The 15487-nt window shown below is 46.6% G+C and overlaps 1 protein-coding gene across 2 annotated transcripts; it reads right to left on the bottom strand.

Moving 5' to 3' along the window:
- Positions 1–13207, bottom strand: ZNF114 (zinc finger protein 114). Of its 2 annotated transcripts, XM_086353380.1 has the most exons (4): positions 12786–13207; positions 12571–12667; positions 7329–7455; positions 1–3888 (listed from the first exon to the last, which is right to left on the bottom strand). In XM_086353380.1, the coding sequence occupies exons 2-4, from the start codon at positions 12571–12573 to the stop codon at positions 2702–2704; spliced, it is 1317 nt and encodes a 438-aa protein (XP_086209506.1). In that variant the 5' UTR covers positions 12574–12667; positions 12786–13207; the 3' UTR covers positions 1–2701. The 2 variants fall into 2 exon arrangements, with proteins under 2 accessions (XP_086209506.1, XP_086209505.1); XM_086353379.1 differs by lacking the exons at positions 12571–12667; positions 12786–13207 and having other exon boundaries at positions 7329–7500.
- Positions 13208–15487: the final 2280 nt, after the last annotated feature.

Here is a 15487-nt window from a genome sequence, read left to right as displayed (position 1 = left end):
TGGTTAAACATAGACTAGAAAGAAAAACTCACCTTTAATAAAGAAAATGTCCAATTTCTTATGTATCTAATAACATGTTCCAAATACATTAAACAAGAATTGACAAAACTGCAAGACTTTGAGAATCTATGTTTTGAGTAGCATTATTTTAATTTTTGAAATATTTTATTTTTGGCTGTGCTGGGTCTTTGTTGCTGTGAGGGCTTTTCCCTACTGCTGCACACGGGCTTCTCACTGAAGTGGCTTCCCCAGGGCGCTGGGGCCTCAGTAGTTGTGGCTCCCGGGCTCTAGAGCACAGGCTCAGTAGTTGGGGTGCACGGGCTCAGTTGTTCCATGGCATGTGGGATCATCCAGGTTCAGGGATCGAACCGGTACCTCCTGCATTTGCAGGCCGATTCTTAACCACTGAACCACCAGGGAAGCCCCAGATATTTTATTATGAACTTGCTCAGTGAGTAAAAATGTCGTTAGTAAGAGAGTCTAAAACACTCTTAAGAAGTTTGACCATTCAAATACTGACGAGGCCACCCAACACCAAAGAAATGTACAGCATCTTGAATCACACGAGGAATTATAAAAATTGGTCACATACTAATTTTATCATTCTGAGTTATAAAACCTCCCCCAGAACTGCCCAGCAGTCCAGTGGTTAAGACTCTGTGCTTCCACTGCAGGGGGCCCGGAGAGTTTTTTGGCTGCACCATGTGGGATCTGAGGTCCCCAACCAGACCAGGGATGGAACGCATGCCCCCTGAATTGAAGTGCAGAGTCTTCCAGCTGAATCCCTGGGGATGTTCTGGGCCAGGAGTTCAATCCCTGATTGGGGAACTAAGATCCTGCAACAGGTGTGGCACATACAAAAACAAAGATAAATAACAGCTTCTACTTAACAAACAACAAAACTCCCCTGAAATGCTTCTTAACCAAATTAGGGCTTTGCTTTACGGAATAAATCTAGACATGCAGTCTACTGCAGCCATGAATATCCCAATATGCCATTCAAATACAAGAGTGAGAAATTGTGTATTTCTATTTGAGGGTCATGTTACTGGGACCATGATTTTCATTTCAATGATCCTCAAGTTGTATGAGCTAACTCCGGGAATATCATCCCATTTCCAGACTGCTACAAAGGAAAGAGAGAGTAGGGGACCTGGTTGAGAGAGGGTGAAGAACATTCTCTCCTTTCCAACAGCCCTCCAGGAATCCAAACCACCTCCCTCCTTACTGGCAATAAGCTCCATTCACCACCAGATATGAGAAAATCTGAGAAAGGCATTTCTTTCTTTTTTTTTTTTTTGCTGCATGGCATGTGGGATCTTAGTTCCCTGACCAGGAGTCAAACCCTTGCAGCGGAAGCGCAGTCGTAACCATGGGACCACCAGCAAAGTTCTGACAAATGCAGTTAAAAACATTCCACAGGGACTTCCCTGGCGGTCCCATGGTTAAAACTCATGCTTCCACTCAAGGGGGAGTGGGTTCGACTCCTGGTCAGGGAAGTAAAACCCAACACACAGTGTTAAAAGAAATCCAACTGTGTTAACTTTGGAAAAAAAATCTATGTCCCTTTAGTAAAGAAGATGAGAAGAATGTGGTCAGGCAATGACAGAACTGGTCCCATCACGAGACCAAAATGAAAGTCAAGACAAGTATTTCCTATCAGTACCAAAAAGATCACATACTCTGACCATAACGCGGTCAAATCAGTGGAGAGAAATGGCATCACGGAGCACAGTAAACCTGAGTCTAAATTCAACGTAGTTCAAACAGGGATTCACACAGGTGCAGTGATGCACAAGTGAAATGTTATGAAGCTCCTACAGCTCAAAACTCACGTGGCAGAGCTGAAAGGGTCCGTGGAGAGGCAGTCAGCATTCTTGTGGGATTTTATTAGAAATGGTGGCAAATACAGAATTTTGGTTCCAATGGAAGGAGGAGACATGGATAATGCTAGCGATCGGAACATCTACCCTGTTTCTCTTCTACTATTAGGGGCTTCCCTTCCCCGGTGGCTCAGTGGTAAAGAATCTGCCTGCAATGCAGGAGACGCAGGTTCGATTCCTGGGTTGGGAAGATCCCCTCGAGAAGGAAATGGCAACCTATTCCAGTATTCTTGCCTGCATAATTCCATGGACAGAGGAGCCTGGAGGGCTACAGTCCATGGGGGTCACAAAGAGTCAGACCTGACTGAGCTTAAGACTCATTTGTGCCCTGCAAATGAAGAGAGGGAAATAAAGGCTTTCTCAAATCTATTACTGATGAGAGGGTCTCTCTCCAGGGTTTGGTCTCATGTGTAAAGTGAAGGATGAGTATGTAAGGTTTTCCCTACATTCCTTAATCCCATATGATGCCTCTGCAGTGTGAGTTTTATTTTTTATTTTTTTGGCCCTGCAACATGGCATGTGGGATCTTAGCTGCCCCACCAGGGATCAACCCTCTGCAGTGGAAGGGTGGCATCTTACCCACTGGACTGCCAGGGAAGTCCTGCAGTGTGTTTTTACAGGAACTGTACCTTTGAGACAACAGAGGGCTTTCCCATATTCCCTTAAAAAAAATACAAGTGTGAAATCTTACATTTCCATAAGATCTGAGAGTTCAGAGATGTTTCCATCTTTGTTCATTCACTGAGCTCCCTTCCACCACGTCATCCTTCTGCACTCAGTACTTTGAGAAAATGAATGAAGGCTTCTCCCCATTCCTTTCATCCGCAGACCCTCTTCAGGTGGCTTTTAAGACTTGAAGAATTAGTGTAGCTTTTCCCACATTCTTTACATTTATAGGGTTTCTCTCCAGTGTGAATCCTAGTATGTTCCTTAAGCTTTGAGGACTTACTGAAGGTTTTCCCACATTCCTGACATCTATAGGGTTTCTCTCCAGTGTGAATCCTAATATGTTCCTTAAGCTTTGAGGACTTGTTGAAACTTTTCCCACATTCCGGACATTCAAAGGTCTTCAGGTTGTGATTTCTCAAATGTTTATTAAGGTGTAAGATGTATCTGAAGGTTTTCCCACAATTCTCACATGTGTAGGGCTTCTCTCCCGTGTGAATTTCCATGTGTTTCTTAAGGAACGACTGATACACGAAGGCCTTCCCACATTCCCTGCACTTATAGCTCTTCCCTCCCATCGAAGTTCTCCTGTGCGAATCGGAACTTGGAACAGGGACAAATGTCTTCCCACTTTGATTATTCTCATTATTTGTCTCTGCCTCGTAGGGTTGCGTCTGCCCGGCAGGGAGAGAGTTATTTAGGAAGGTGTTTTCACACTGATGAGAATGACGAGGTTTCTCTTTCATGGGCGTCCCTCCTGTCCTAAGGGAGATGTCTCCCTCTAAGGCCTCCCCACGTGGACTGTATTCACAGATGCTCATGCCCATGTACATTTCAGCCTGCAAATGAAGCAGGTCGTTCTGATGATCCATCCGCGCCTTTGATTTCAGCTCTGTCTGAGTTCTCGCACGTGGAATCCATGGCATTTCCTGCCACTTGACTCGGTCATCTTCGTTGTTCGTAGAGATTTTTTGATTACTGTGTAAGAGGAGAATTTGTTTCAAAATATCTGAGTTACGTCTTGGGTTATGTTTCCTCATGGAATCTCCCTGTGATGGCACAATCTTCTGGCCAGGGTTAGAGATGTCTCTCGTCTCAGGATATTCCCAGAATCCAACGGGAGAGGCATCTTTCTCGTGGGCGGCTGCGACTTGCTTTAATGTTCGCCCTCTTTGCTTGCCCGGCTCCTCTATTCTATGGGACATCCAGTCTTCTCTGAAATCGGAGAGTCGGGAACCGCTGCTTGCCAGACATGCTCTGTTCACTCCCTGAAATGTCCTTTTAGCAAGGCTGTTCTGCCGAGGGGTCGAGTCTTTGGTTTGATGTCGAGTCGCCCAATCTGAAATGAAGTGGTGCAAAAGTCAGGTCTTTGTGGAAAGGAAAAGTGGGCTGGAGAAAGCAGGCGAATGCCCGTGGATCTCTTTTCAAATGTTCCCTCTGTAAGGAAAATGGGAGAAGGGAGAAAGCAAGAGGAGGCAGGCAGAGAGGCAGAGAGAGATATTGGAATTTGGGACGTATGAGGAGTTTGACTATGGTTAAGATCAGAGGTTCAATACACACAGCAAGATGGTAAGAAACAGTTCTGGGAACTTCCCTGGTGGTTCAGTGGCCAAGACTTGGCGCTCCCAATGCAGGGGGGCCGGGTTCAATCCCTGGTGAGGAAACTAGGTCCCACATGCCGCAGCTAAAGATCTCACCTGCTGCAACTAAGACCCGGTGCAGCCAGATATGTAAATATGATTCTGTGAGATTGAAGGTACAATCGTGAATGCCAAGCATGAGAGAACTGTGAGGACCTATACCAAGATCACAAGTGTGAGGCTTTGTACCAAGGCCACAGACGCGGAGCCCAGCACCAAGGTCGCCTTCGGAACTGAGTCCCATAGCAACCGTTGTCACTCCACTCCCATCCTTCCTGGCCAGCTCCCTGACCCCATATTAAGTAAAAATGCCCACTTGGGTACTCACTCTATAGTACCCTAACCAATCACATAATGCCACCCTTCCAGCAGGAATTTTCTTTGTCTTGAGGCTATAAAAATTGGCTACTAACTCACAAAAAGCATCAACACTCTCTTGTCTGCCAGGAGGTCACCTGCTGTGCTGGTAGCACCCTCATTATCTCTGTTCTTATAAACTCACTCCTTTCTGAAATACTCCATGTCTGGAAATTCTTTTCCAATCCAACCTCCGACTGCCAGGACAAACTGGACAAAGAGTCTGTTATGGGTTGAATTTGTGATGCCCCCCACCACTATGGTGGCATTAGTGGTAAAGAACCCCTTTGCCAATGCAGGAGACTTAAGAGACAAGGGTCCAATCCCTGAGTTGGGGAAGATGCCAGGGAAAAGGAAATGGCAACCCACTCCAGTATTCTTGCCTGGGAAATCCCATGGACAGAGGAGCCTGGCAGGCTACAGTCCATGGGGTCGCAAAAAATTGGACACGACTTAGGGACGTCAAGGCTGTATACTGTCACCCTGCTTATTTAACTTATATGCAGAGTACATCATGAGAAACGCTGGGCTGGAAGAAGCACAAGCTGGAATCAAGATTGCCGGGAGAAATATCAATAACCTCAGATATGCAGATGACACCACCCTTATGGCAGACAGTGAAGAGGAACTAAAAAGCCTCTTGATGAAACTGAAAGAGGAGAGTGAAAAAGTTGGCTTAAAGCTCAACATTTAGAAAACGAAGATCATGGCATCTGGCCCCATCACTTCATGGCAAATAGATGGGGAAACAGTGGAAACAGTGTCAGACTTTATTTTTTGGGGTTCCAAAATCACTGCAGATGGTGATTGCAGCCATGAAATTAAAAGACGCTTGCTTACTCCTTGGAAGGAAAGTTATGACCAACCTAGATAGCATATTCAAAAGCAGAGACATTACTTTGCCAACAAAGGTCCGTCTTGTCAAGGCTATGGTTTTTCCAGTGGTCATGTATGGATGTGAGGGTTGGACTGTAAGAAAGCTTAGCGCCGAAGAATTGATGCTTTTGAACTGTGGTGTTGGAGAAGACTCTTGAGAGTCTTCTTGGGCTGCAAAGAGATCCAACCAGTCCCTTCTAAAGGAGATCAGCCCTGGGATTTCTTTGGAAGGACTGATGCTAAAGCTGAAACTCCAGTACTTTGGCCACCTCATGCGAAGAGTTGCCTCATTGGAAAAGACTCTGATGCTGGGAGGGATTGGGGGCAAGAGGAAAAGGGGATAACAGAGGATGAGATAGCTGGATGGCATCACCGACTCGATGGACGTGAGTTTGAGTGAACTCCGGGAGATGGAGATGGACAGGGAGGCCTGGCGTACTGCGATTCATGGGGTCGCAGAGAGTCGGACACGACTGAGCGACTGAACTGAACTAGGGTCTAAACAACAACCACCGCAAGTCCATGCTGAAACCCCAGTCCCGCAACAGGATGCTATTTGCGGGTGGGAACCTCCTGAGGTAATTAGGTTTAGATGAGTTCATGAGGGCGGGATGGGACTCAAAGATGGAGTTGCTGTTCTCAAAAGAAGAGGAGACACCAGGGGTCTCTCCCTCTTTGCCATGTGAGAAGGCAGCCATCTGCAAGCCAGGAAGAGGGCCCTCCCAGGAACTGAATCTGCTGGCATCTTGATCCTGGACTTCTCAGCCTCCAGAATGTGAGAAATAAACAACTGTTGTCTGGGCTACCCGGTGTATGGTATTTTGTTTTTATCAGCCTGGACTAAGGCAGAGTGGGACAGGTCTTCCTCTAGGGGGGTAGAAAGGAACATCTGAGAAGATGGATGAAACCCACGACACTCTCTATATACCCAAAGAAGCTCATACATTCATGAGCCTCAGCTTCCCTCTTAGATGAAATGAATTAAAAAAACAACAACAAAAAACAGAGATGAAATTTACACAGCATAAAATTAACCAAAGTGTACAGCTCTGGCATTTGGTACCAGGTAGGGAGAAGGCGATGGCACCCCACTCCAGTACTCTTGCCTGGAAAATCCCATGGACGGAGGAGCCTGGTAGGCTGCAGTCCATGGGGTCGCTAAGAGTCGGACACGACTGAGCGACTTCCCTTTCACTTTTCACTTTCATGCATTGGAGAAGGAAATGGCAACCCACTCCACTGTTCTTGCCTGGAGAATCCCAGGGACGGGGGAGCCTGGTAGGCTGCTGTCTATAGGGTTGCACAGAGTCGGACACGACTGAAGTGACTTAGCAGCAGCAGCAGCAGCAGCAGGCTACAGTCCACGGGGTCGCAAAGAGTCAGACATGACTGAGCGACTTCGATTTCACTTTACAACCATCACCTCCATCTAGTTTGAGAACTTTCCCCCTGCCCACCCCACACCCAAGGAAGCCTCATACTTATTAAGAAATCACTCCTCAGACTTCTCCGGTGGTCCAGTGGTTAAGAATCTGCCTTGCAATGCAGGAGACACAGTTTTGATCCCTGGTGTCCCCTTAGATCCCCAGGAACTAACATCCTACGTACTGGGGAGCAACTGAGCCCAGGCGCCATGACTACCGAAGCCCACATGACAAATAAGTCTCTACAACCAAAGAACAAAAGATCTGGCGTGATGAAATGAAGTTCTCAAGTGCCGCAACTAAGACCCCTCGCAGCCAAATAAATAAATTAAAAAAAGGAAAGCAAAGGATAGACTTCCAGGGTCACGGGGGAAACCATGTCTGCCACCTGGGGGCAGTGGGTGAGTCTCTGGAGCACAGGAGGGGCCTGGCGCAAGTGGGCCCTGTCTGTCAGCAAGTGCAGGAAGAAGGGGCCTCCTTACCCACACAGGCCAGGTGACCGCAGGTCTCCAGGGTCACATCTCTGTAGAGCTGCCTCTGTGCGGAGTCCAGCAGGGCCCACTCCTCCCAGGTGAAGTTCACAGCCACATCTTCGAAGGTCACCGAGTCCTGAACAACACACGCATTTTGGCTCAGTGGGGTATGGACTGTCATCGAGTTGAATCATGTCCCCTCCCCGTTGTTGTTATTCAGTCACCCAGTCGTGTCTGACCCTTTGCCACACCATGGACTGCAGCACGCCAGCCTTCCTTGTCCTTCATCATCTCCTGGAGTTTGCCCAGGTTCATGTCCATTGCATCGGTGATGCCATCCAGCCATCTCATCCTTTGACCGGCCCCACCCCTTCTCCTTCTGCCCTCAATCTTTCCCAGCATCAGGGACTTTTCCAAGGAGTCATCTGTTCATATCAGGACTCCTTAGGGAGTCCCCACCCTCAGTTCAGTTCACTTGCTCAGTAGTGTCTGACTCTGTGACCCCATGAATTGCAGCATGTCAGGCCTCCCTGTCCACCACCAACTCCCGGAGTTCACTCAAATTCACGTCCATTGAGTTGGTGATGCCATCCAGACATCTCATCCTCTGTCGTTCCCTTCTCCTCCTGCCCCCAATCCCTCTCAGCATCAGTCTTTTCCAATGAGTCAACTCTTCGCATGAGGTGGCCAAAGTACTGGAGTTCCAGCTTTAGCATCATTCCTTCCAAAGAACACCCAGGACTGATCTCCTTCAGAATGGACTGGTTAGATCTCCTTGCAGTCCAAGGGACTCTCAAGAGTCTTCTCCAACACCACAGTTCAAAAGCATCAATTCTTTGGCGCTCAGCTTTCTTCACAGTCCAACTCTCACATCCATACATGACCACTGGAAAAACCATAGCCTTGACTAGACGGACCTTTGTTGACAAAGTAATGTTTCTGCTTTTTAATGTGCTGTCTAGGTTGGTCATAACTTTCCTTCCAAGGAGTAAGCATCTTTTAATTTCACGGCTGCAATCACCATCTGCAGTGATTTTGGAGCCCAGAAAAATAAAGCCTGACACTGTTTCCCCATCTATTTCCCATGAAGTGATGGGGCCAGATGCCATGATCTTTGTTTTCTGAATGTTGAGCTTTAAGCCAACTTTTTCACTCTCCTCATTCACTTTCATCAAGAGGCTTTTGAGTTCCTCTTCACTTTCTGCCATAAGAGTGGTGTCATCTGCATATCTGAGGTTATTGAGCCAGACATCCTGGAATATGAAGTCAAGTGGGCCTTAGAAAGCATCACTATGAACAAAGTTAGTGGAGGTGATGGAATTCCAGTTGAGCTATTTCAAATCCTGAAAGATGATGCTGTGAAAGTGCTGCACTCAATATGCCAGCAAATTTGGAAAGCTCAGCAGTGGCCACAGGACTGGAAAAGGTCAGTTTTCATTCGAATCCCAAAGCAAGGCAATGCTAAAGAATGCTCAAACTACCGCACAATTGCATTCATCTCACATGCTAGTAAAGTAATGCTCAAAATCCTCCAAAATTGCTTCCTGACCTGTATGCAGGTCAGGAAGCAACAGTTAGAACTGGACATGGAACAACAGACTGGTTCCAAATAGGAAAAGGAGGACGTCAAGGCTGTATACTGTCACCCTGCTTATTTAACTTATATGGAGAGTACATCGTGAGAAACGCTGGGCTGGAAGAAGCACAAGCTGGAATCAAGATTGCTGGGAGAAATATCAATAACCTCAGGTATGCAGATGACACCACCCTTATGGCAGAAAGTGAAGAGGAACTAAAAAGCCTCTTGATGAAAGTGAATGAGGAGAGTGAAAAAGTTGGCTTAAAGCTCAACATTCAGAAAACAAAGATCATGGCATCTGGTCCCATCACTTCATGGGAAATAGATGGGGAAACAGTGGAAACAGTGTCAGACTTTATTTTTTTGGGCTCCAAAATCACTGCAGATGGTGACTGCAGCCATGAAATTAAAAGACGCTTACTCCTTGGAAGGAAAGTTATGACCAACCTAGATAGCATATTGAAAATCAGAGACATTACTTTACCAACAAAGGTCCGTCTAGTCAAGGCTATGGTTTTTCCAGTGGTCATGTATGGATGTGAGAGTTGGACTGTGAAGAAAGCTGAGCGCCAAAGAATTGATGCTTTTGAACTGTGGTGTTGGAGAAGACTCTTGAGAGTCCCTTGGACTGCAAGGAGATCCAACCAGTCCATTCTGAAGGAGATCAGCCCTGGGATTTCTTTGGAAGGAATGATGCTAAAGCTGAAACTCCAGTACTTTGGCCACCTCATGCGAAGAGTTGCCTCATTGGAAAAGACTCTGATGCTGGGAGGGATTGGGGGCAGGAGGAGAAGGGGACGACAGAGGATGAGATGGCTGGATGGTATCACCGACTTGATGGACATGAGTTTGAGTGAACTCTGGGAGTTAGTGATGGACAGGGAGGCCTGGCGTGCTGCGATTCACGGGGTCGCAAAGAGTCAGACACGACTGAGCGACTGAACTGAACCAATTTACCAAAATTTGATATGCAGGCATCCCTTGATCTGGCATTTGCATTCATGAGATTATACTCCAAAAATACCCTGGCGAAAACCCCAAATGGTATATGGACATAATTATTTAAATGGAAGGTTATTTATTAAAGCAAAAGAATGGAATATTACTTAGCCATAAAAAAGGATGAAAAATTGCCATTTGCAACAACATGGATGGACCTGGAGAGTATTATGCTAAGTGAAATTAGTCATTCAGAGAAAAACATATACCATTTATCACTTATATATGAAATCTAAAAACAAAAATCAGGGCTTCCCTGGCAGCTGAACTATGGACAGAGGTTTGTAACACTGTATAGGAGGCTGGGATCAAAGCATCCCCAAGAAAAAGAAACGCAAAAAGGCAAAATGGTTGTCTGAGGAGGCCTTACAAATAGCTGAGCAAAGAAGAGAAGCAAAAGGCAAAGGAGAAAAGGAAAGATATATCAATCTGAATGCAGAGTTCCAGAGAATAGCAAGGAGAGATAAGAAAGCCTTCCTCAGTGATCAATGCAAAGAAATAGAGGAAAACAATAGAATGGGAAAGACTAGAGATCTCTTCAAGAAAATTAGAGATACCAAGGGAACATTTCATGCAAAGATGGGCACAACAAAGGACAGAAATGGTATGGACCTAACAGATATTAAGGAGAGGTGGCAAGAATACACAGAAGAACTATACAAAAAAGATCTTAATGACCCAGATAATCATGATGGTGTGATCACTCACCTAGAGCCGGACATCCTGGAATGTGAAGTCAACTGGGCCTTAGGAAGCATCTCTATAAACAAAGCTGGTGGAGGTGATGGAATTCCAGTTGAGCTATTTCAAATTCTAAAAGATGATGCTGTGAAAGTGCTGCACTCAATATGTCAGCAAATTTGGAAAACTCAGCAGTGGCCACAGGACTGGAAAAGGTCAGTTTTCATTCGAATCCCAAAGCAAGGCAATGCTAAAGAATGCTCAAACGACCGCACAATTGCACTCATCTCACATGCTAGTAAAGCAATGCTCAAAATTCTCCAAGCAAGGCTTCAACAGTACAGCGAACTGAGAACTTCCAGATGTTCAAGCTGGATTTAGAAAAGGCAGAGAAACCAGAGACCAAATTTCCAACATTCATTGGATCATTGAAAAAGCAAGAGAATTAGAGAAAAACATCTACTTCTGAATCACTGACTACGTCAAAGCCTTTGACTGTGTTGATCACAACAAACTGTGGAAGATTCTTCAAGAGATGGGACTGCCAGACCACCTGACCTGCCTCCCGAGAAATCTGTATGCAGGTCAAGAAGCAACAGTTAGAACCAGACATGGAACAAGAACAATGGACTGGTTCCAAATTAGGAAAGGAGTACGTCAAGGCTGAATATCGTCACCCTGCTTATTTAACTTATATGCAGAGTACATCATGAGAAATGCTGGACTGGATGAAGCACAAGCTGGAATCAAGACTGCCGGGAGAAATATCAATAACCTCAGATATGCAGATGACACCACCCTTATGGCAGAAAGCAGAGAACTAAAGAGCCTCTTGATCAAAGTGAAAGAGCAGAGTGAAAAAGTTGGCTTAAAGCTCAACATTCAGAAAACGAAGATCATGGCATCTAGTCCCATCACTTCATGGCAAATAGATGGAGAAACAGTGGAAACAGTGACAGAATTTTATTTTGGGAGCTTCCAAATCACTGCAGATGGTGACTGCAGCCATGAAATTAAAAGACACTTGCTCCTCGGAAGAAAAGTTATGACCAACCTAGACAGCATATTAAAAAGCAGAGACGTTACTTTGCCAACAAAGGTTTGTCTAGTCAAGGCTATGGTTATTCCAGTAGTCATGTATGGATGTGAGAGCTGGGCCATAACGAAAGCTGATCGCCGAAGAATTGATGCTTTTGAACTGCGGTGTTGGAGAAGACTCTTGAGAGTCCCTTGGACAGAAAGGAGATCTGACCAGTCCATCCTAAAGGAAACCAGTCCTGAATATTCAGTGGAAGGACTGTTGCTGAAGCTGAAACTCCAATACTTTGGCCACTTGATGGGAAGAACTGAGTCTTTTGAAAAGACCCTGATGCAGGGAAAAACTGAAGGAGGGAGGAGAAGGGGAAGACCGAGGATGAGGCTGGATGGCATCACCGACTCAGTGGACATGAATTTGAGTAAACTGCGGGACCTGGTGATGGACAGGGAGGCCTTGCATGCTGCTGTCCATGGGGTCACACAGAGTCGGACAGGACTCAGCGACTGAACTGAACTGAAGGATGGCCACAGGACCCACGCAAAAGACAATGTGCCGATTAGACCCAGCTCAAACCTCGAAGCCCTGTCTCTAGGAGCAGTGAACCCGGTGCGCATATTCTCCGTCTGACAGTCCCTAGAATTTTGCGGCTCACCCTCAGCACAACAGACAACCCTCCCCCCGCCCCCGACACATTGTGGATTCAAATGACACCGAGCGGGCAAACGCAGTCGGCGCCGGGAACCGACAGAGGCGTCCTGCAAGGTCGCAGCCCAGGGATGGGAGACCCCTTCTCTCTGGGGCAACGTGAAGGGCCCACTTAGGGCTCCTCGTGGCTTCCCTTTTCTCCCGAGCCGGAAAGAATCCGGCCTTTTGCAGCAGCTGCTCCCAACTCTTCGGAAGGCGATCCGGCCCCGCCCTGGGCGTGGATCCTTGTTCCAACCCGGGAAAATTACCATTTCCCCCGGCAATCGGCTCCTAGACGGGTCTAGACTGCTGGTGGCAAGCACTCATTCCAGTCCCAGAGGTTTGCAGGGTGGCAGGCGGATGGAACTGTGAAAAAAGAAAAGGATACTGACATTAATAAATAAATAAAAATAACAAGCCCCCCACCCCCACCCCTACAGGAAGGATCAAAACCAAGTTCTTATCCTGCCCGGGGATTTTGTACCTGCTTCCTGATCCCCACGGCTCACCGTGGACGGTGTCGCGGGGAAGGTGGTAGAGGCAAGCCGGGAGAGAATCCCCAGACCTGCACCTTCGCCGGCTCCCGGGGAATCGTCCCAGGAACTGACCCCACCCTCAGCAGATTTGCATTTCCGGCAGAACCTTCCCGCCAGACCCTGGAGGCAGCCGGACCTGCTGCGGTCCCTCCGGTCTCCCCGCCTCGGGCTCTCCCTGTCCCCGCCCCCTCCCCACCTACCCTGTCCCCCGGCCCGCTAGAAAGTTCCGCAGCTTGAAAGCCAGCGGCGCCGCCCTGTGCCCCGCCCGGAGAGGACGAACACTTCCTTAGGAAAGGGAGGGTTTTAAAAATCTGTGCTTGATGGAGGTACTTCCCTGGCAATCCAGTGGCTAGGACTCCCCGCTTCCACTGCAGGCATCGCGAGTTTGATCCCTGGTCTGGGAGCTGAGATATCACACCACCAAGTGGCCAAAATAAATAAAAATTTTAAAAAGGATCAAACAGATCTATGCTGTAAAAGGGCCAAACCAAATGGAGGGCCCTCAGTCTCCCTCTTGAGCCCCGTTTCCTCCCCACCTCCATCTTTTAGGACCTACTTGCCTGTTGGGTGACGGTTTGCTATGACTGGAAATCCACTTGCTTATGACAAAGGGGAATTTGTTGTTGTTGTTGTTTGGTTTGGTTTTGGCCACACCTCAAGGCTTGCAGGATGTTAGTTCCCTGACCAGGATTGACTCCATGTCCTCTACATTGGAAGCTTGAAGTCCTAACTACTAAAAGACCAGGGAAACCCCAAAATGAAGTTGTCTTTACAAGTGATGGAAGAAATGTTGACATCATGAGGTATTATTGTTAGAGCCAAACACCCTGGGAAGCAAAACTCACTCAGAAGGACAGCGTGGATAGTGGAGTGCAGTTTTTTACACCGTCGGGTCCCAGACAGAGTTTCCTCCTTAGCCAAGGACCCCGACCGATGTTTGTGACAACAGCATTTTATACCCGAAGTTTACATGCCCAAGCCCACATCCCCAGATTTCTCAAGTCTGCTCTGGAAAATGTTAGGAAGATATACAAACAGGCTACAGTCATGATTCGTATTCTAAAGGTCAGCTAGTCATGCAGTGTAGCCCTCATCAATGGGCATTATTAGAACTACAGAAAGTGATCGATTATATAGTGGATTATTGCATTCTTTTTGGCTCTGGGGAGTCTAGGTACGAGGTCAGCCTGGTCTGGTGTTTATCCACTGGGGAGGCTTTGGTTACCAGATATGTAGTCCAAAGTTCGCGGAGAGTGCAAGATGGAGTTTCCTTCCCTTTAAAACAGAGTCAGTTTAGTCAGGGCAACCCGCTCCTTTCCTCCTTCATTCCCCTCTCATGATGCTCTCAAATTCCAGTGTGAGCATCATTCATAGGGATGTACTGTACCCTGGGTCTTCTGGCATATATTTGGGTGAATGAATTCAATCTCAGCAAAACAAAGTTGACAATACATTGGAGAATGCAAGGTCCACATGACAAAATCAACCGAGCCACTATAACGATGGCCAATGGTTTTCCACCAATCGCCCTTTATCCACGACAAAACAGAAGTCCAAAAAGGAATATTATCATTAGATATAGCTCTTACCTGGTTTTTCATGTCTGCTAGAGCGCCTGATACATTGCCAGATAAATCAGGAATATATACACAACACTCAACTTTAATTGTAGCACAGGTCCCTCCCTGAGCAGCCGTTAAGTATTTCTAAAGCCATCTGATTTTGAGTTACTGCCTTTCTCATTTTTATTTGTTCTTCATTTAAAGTTTGGGTCACCTTTGTGTTGTCCAGGAGGCCCTGTTTCATGAAGTTAGTTAGAGCTTCTACTTCAGTCATAGTATCTGTTGTTCCTATAGATGGTATGAACAAGGCAGCTATGTAATCATACCATTGAAACACGGACCTTGCCCGCCGTGCATGTAAATAAGGCAAATTTACTGGAGCTTGTTGTAAGGATGGCTTAATACTTCCCTGAGCAAAGGCAAATCCTAAAGTGCAGCGGCTGACCCAACAGACTGGAAGCCAAGGACACAAATTCAATCCACGCTGCCGTTGGGTACCGTTAGGTACCACTGATCGGATCCCAGGGTTGTTCTTCCAGTCTGAACCTGGCCAGCGATAGGTGACCTTTAATATTTGGCACATTGCTCAGAGGAAAAGTATCCCACATATTTTAATTCTTTTGGATCTACAGGATGGTCACCAAATCCAATCTTCTGTTCCCTTTGCTCCCAACAGATAGGGGCAGGGACAATAGGCTGGCTTTGATCTGGAGTCCTTCAAAAATATTCGTCTCATATCTGGTCAAATTGTTCAAAGTACCTGATGGACTGGCCCTTTTTACTGGCCCTAGAGTTCTCATCCTTTTTTATTTTTAAGTAAAAAGTATAGGCTTTTGTTACTTCTGTAAAGCTTGCATTTACTTCAAATCTCACCCCATGGCCTTGATCAGTCTGATTAGAGTCCACTTTACACCAAGAAAGAAGCGACAGGTTGTGAATAACCAAAGAAAGAAATGTTTCTCGTTGTTGTCTCAAAAAGGAACAGAGGGGGCTAAAATCTCCCTTACGGAGAGGAGACACCCACCAAGGAAGTCCGTCCATCACTGACAAAGGCATGGCTCCACAAACCCAACAGTTAGACATGTTAT

Source organism: Bos grunniens, chromosome 18, assembly GCF_055505025.1.
Source record: "Bos grunniens cultivar Pamir isolate PY7600 chromosome 18, Bosgru_T2T1.0, whole genome shotgun sequence".
NCBI classification, from domain to species: Eukaryota; Metazoa; Chordata; class Mammalia; order Artiodactyla; family Bovidae; genus Bos; species Bos grunniens.
Note: the sequence above shows the minus strand (reverse complement) of the source record. Positions and strands in the feature narration are given on the sequence as shown.

Bases quoted from the DNA above. Each gene is read 5' to 3' on its own strand.
- ZNF114 (XM_086353379.1), bottom strand. From the start codon at position 7,500: ATGACAGTCCATACCCCACTGAGCCAAAATGCGTGTGTTGTTCAGGAC. The intron at 3,889-7,328 runs GTAAGGAGGCCC...ACTTCATTTCAG, and splicing joins CGGTCACCTGGCCTGTGTGG to ATTGGGCGACTCGACATCAA.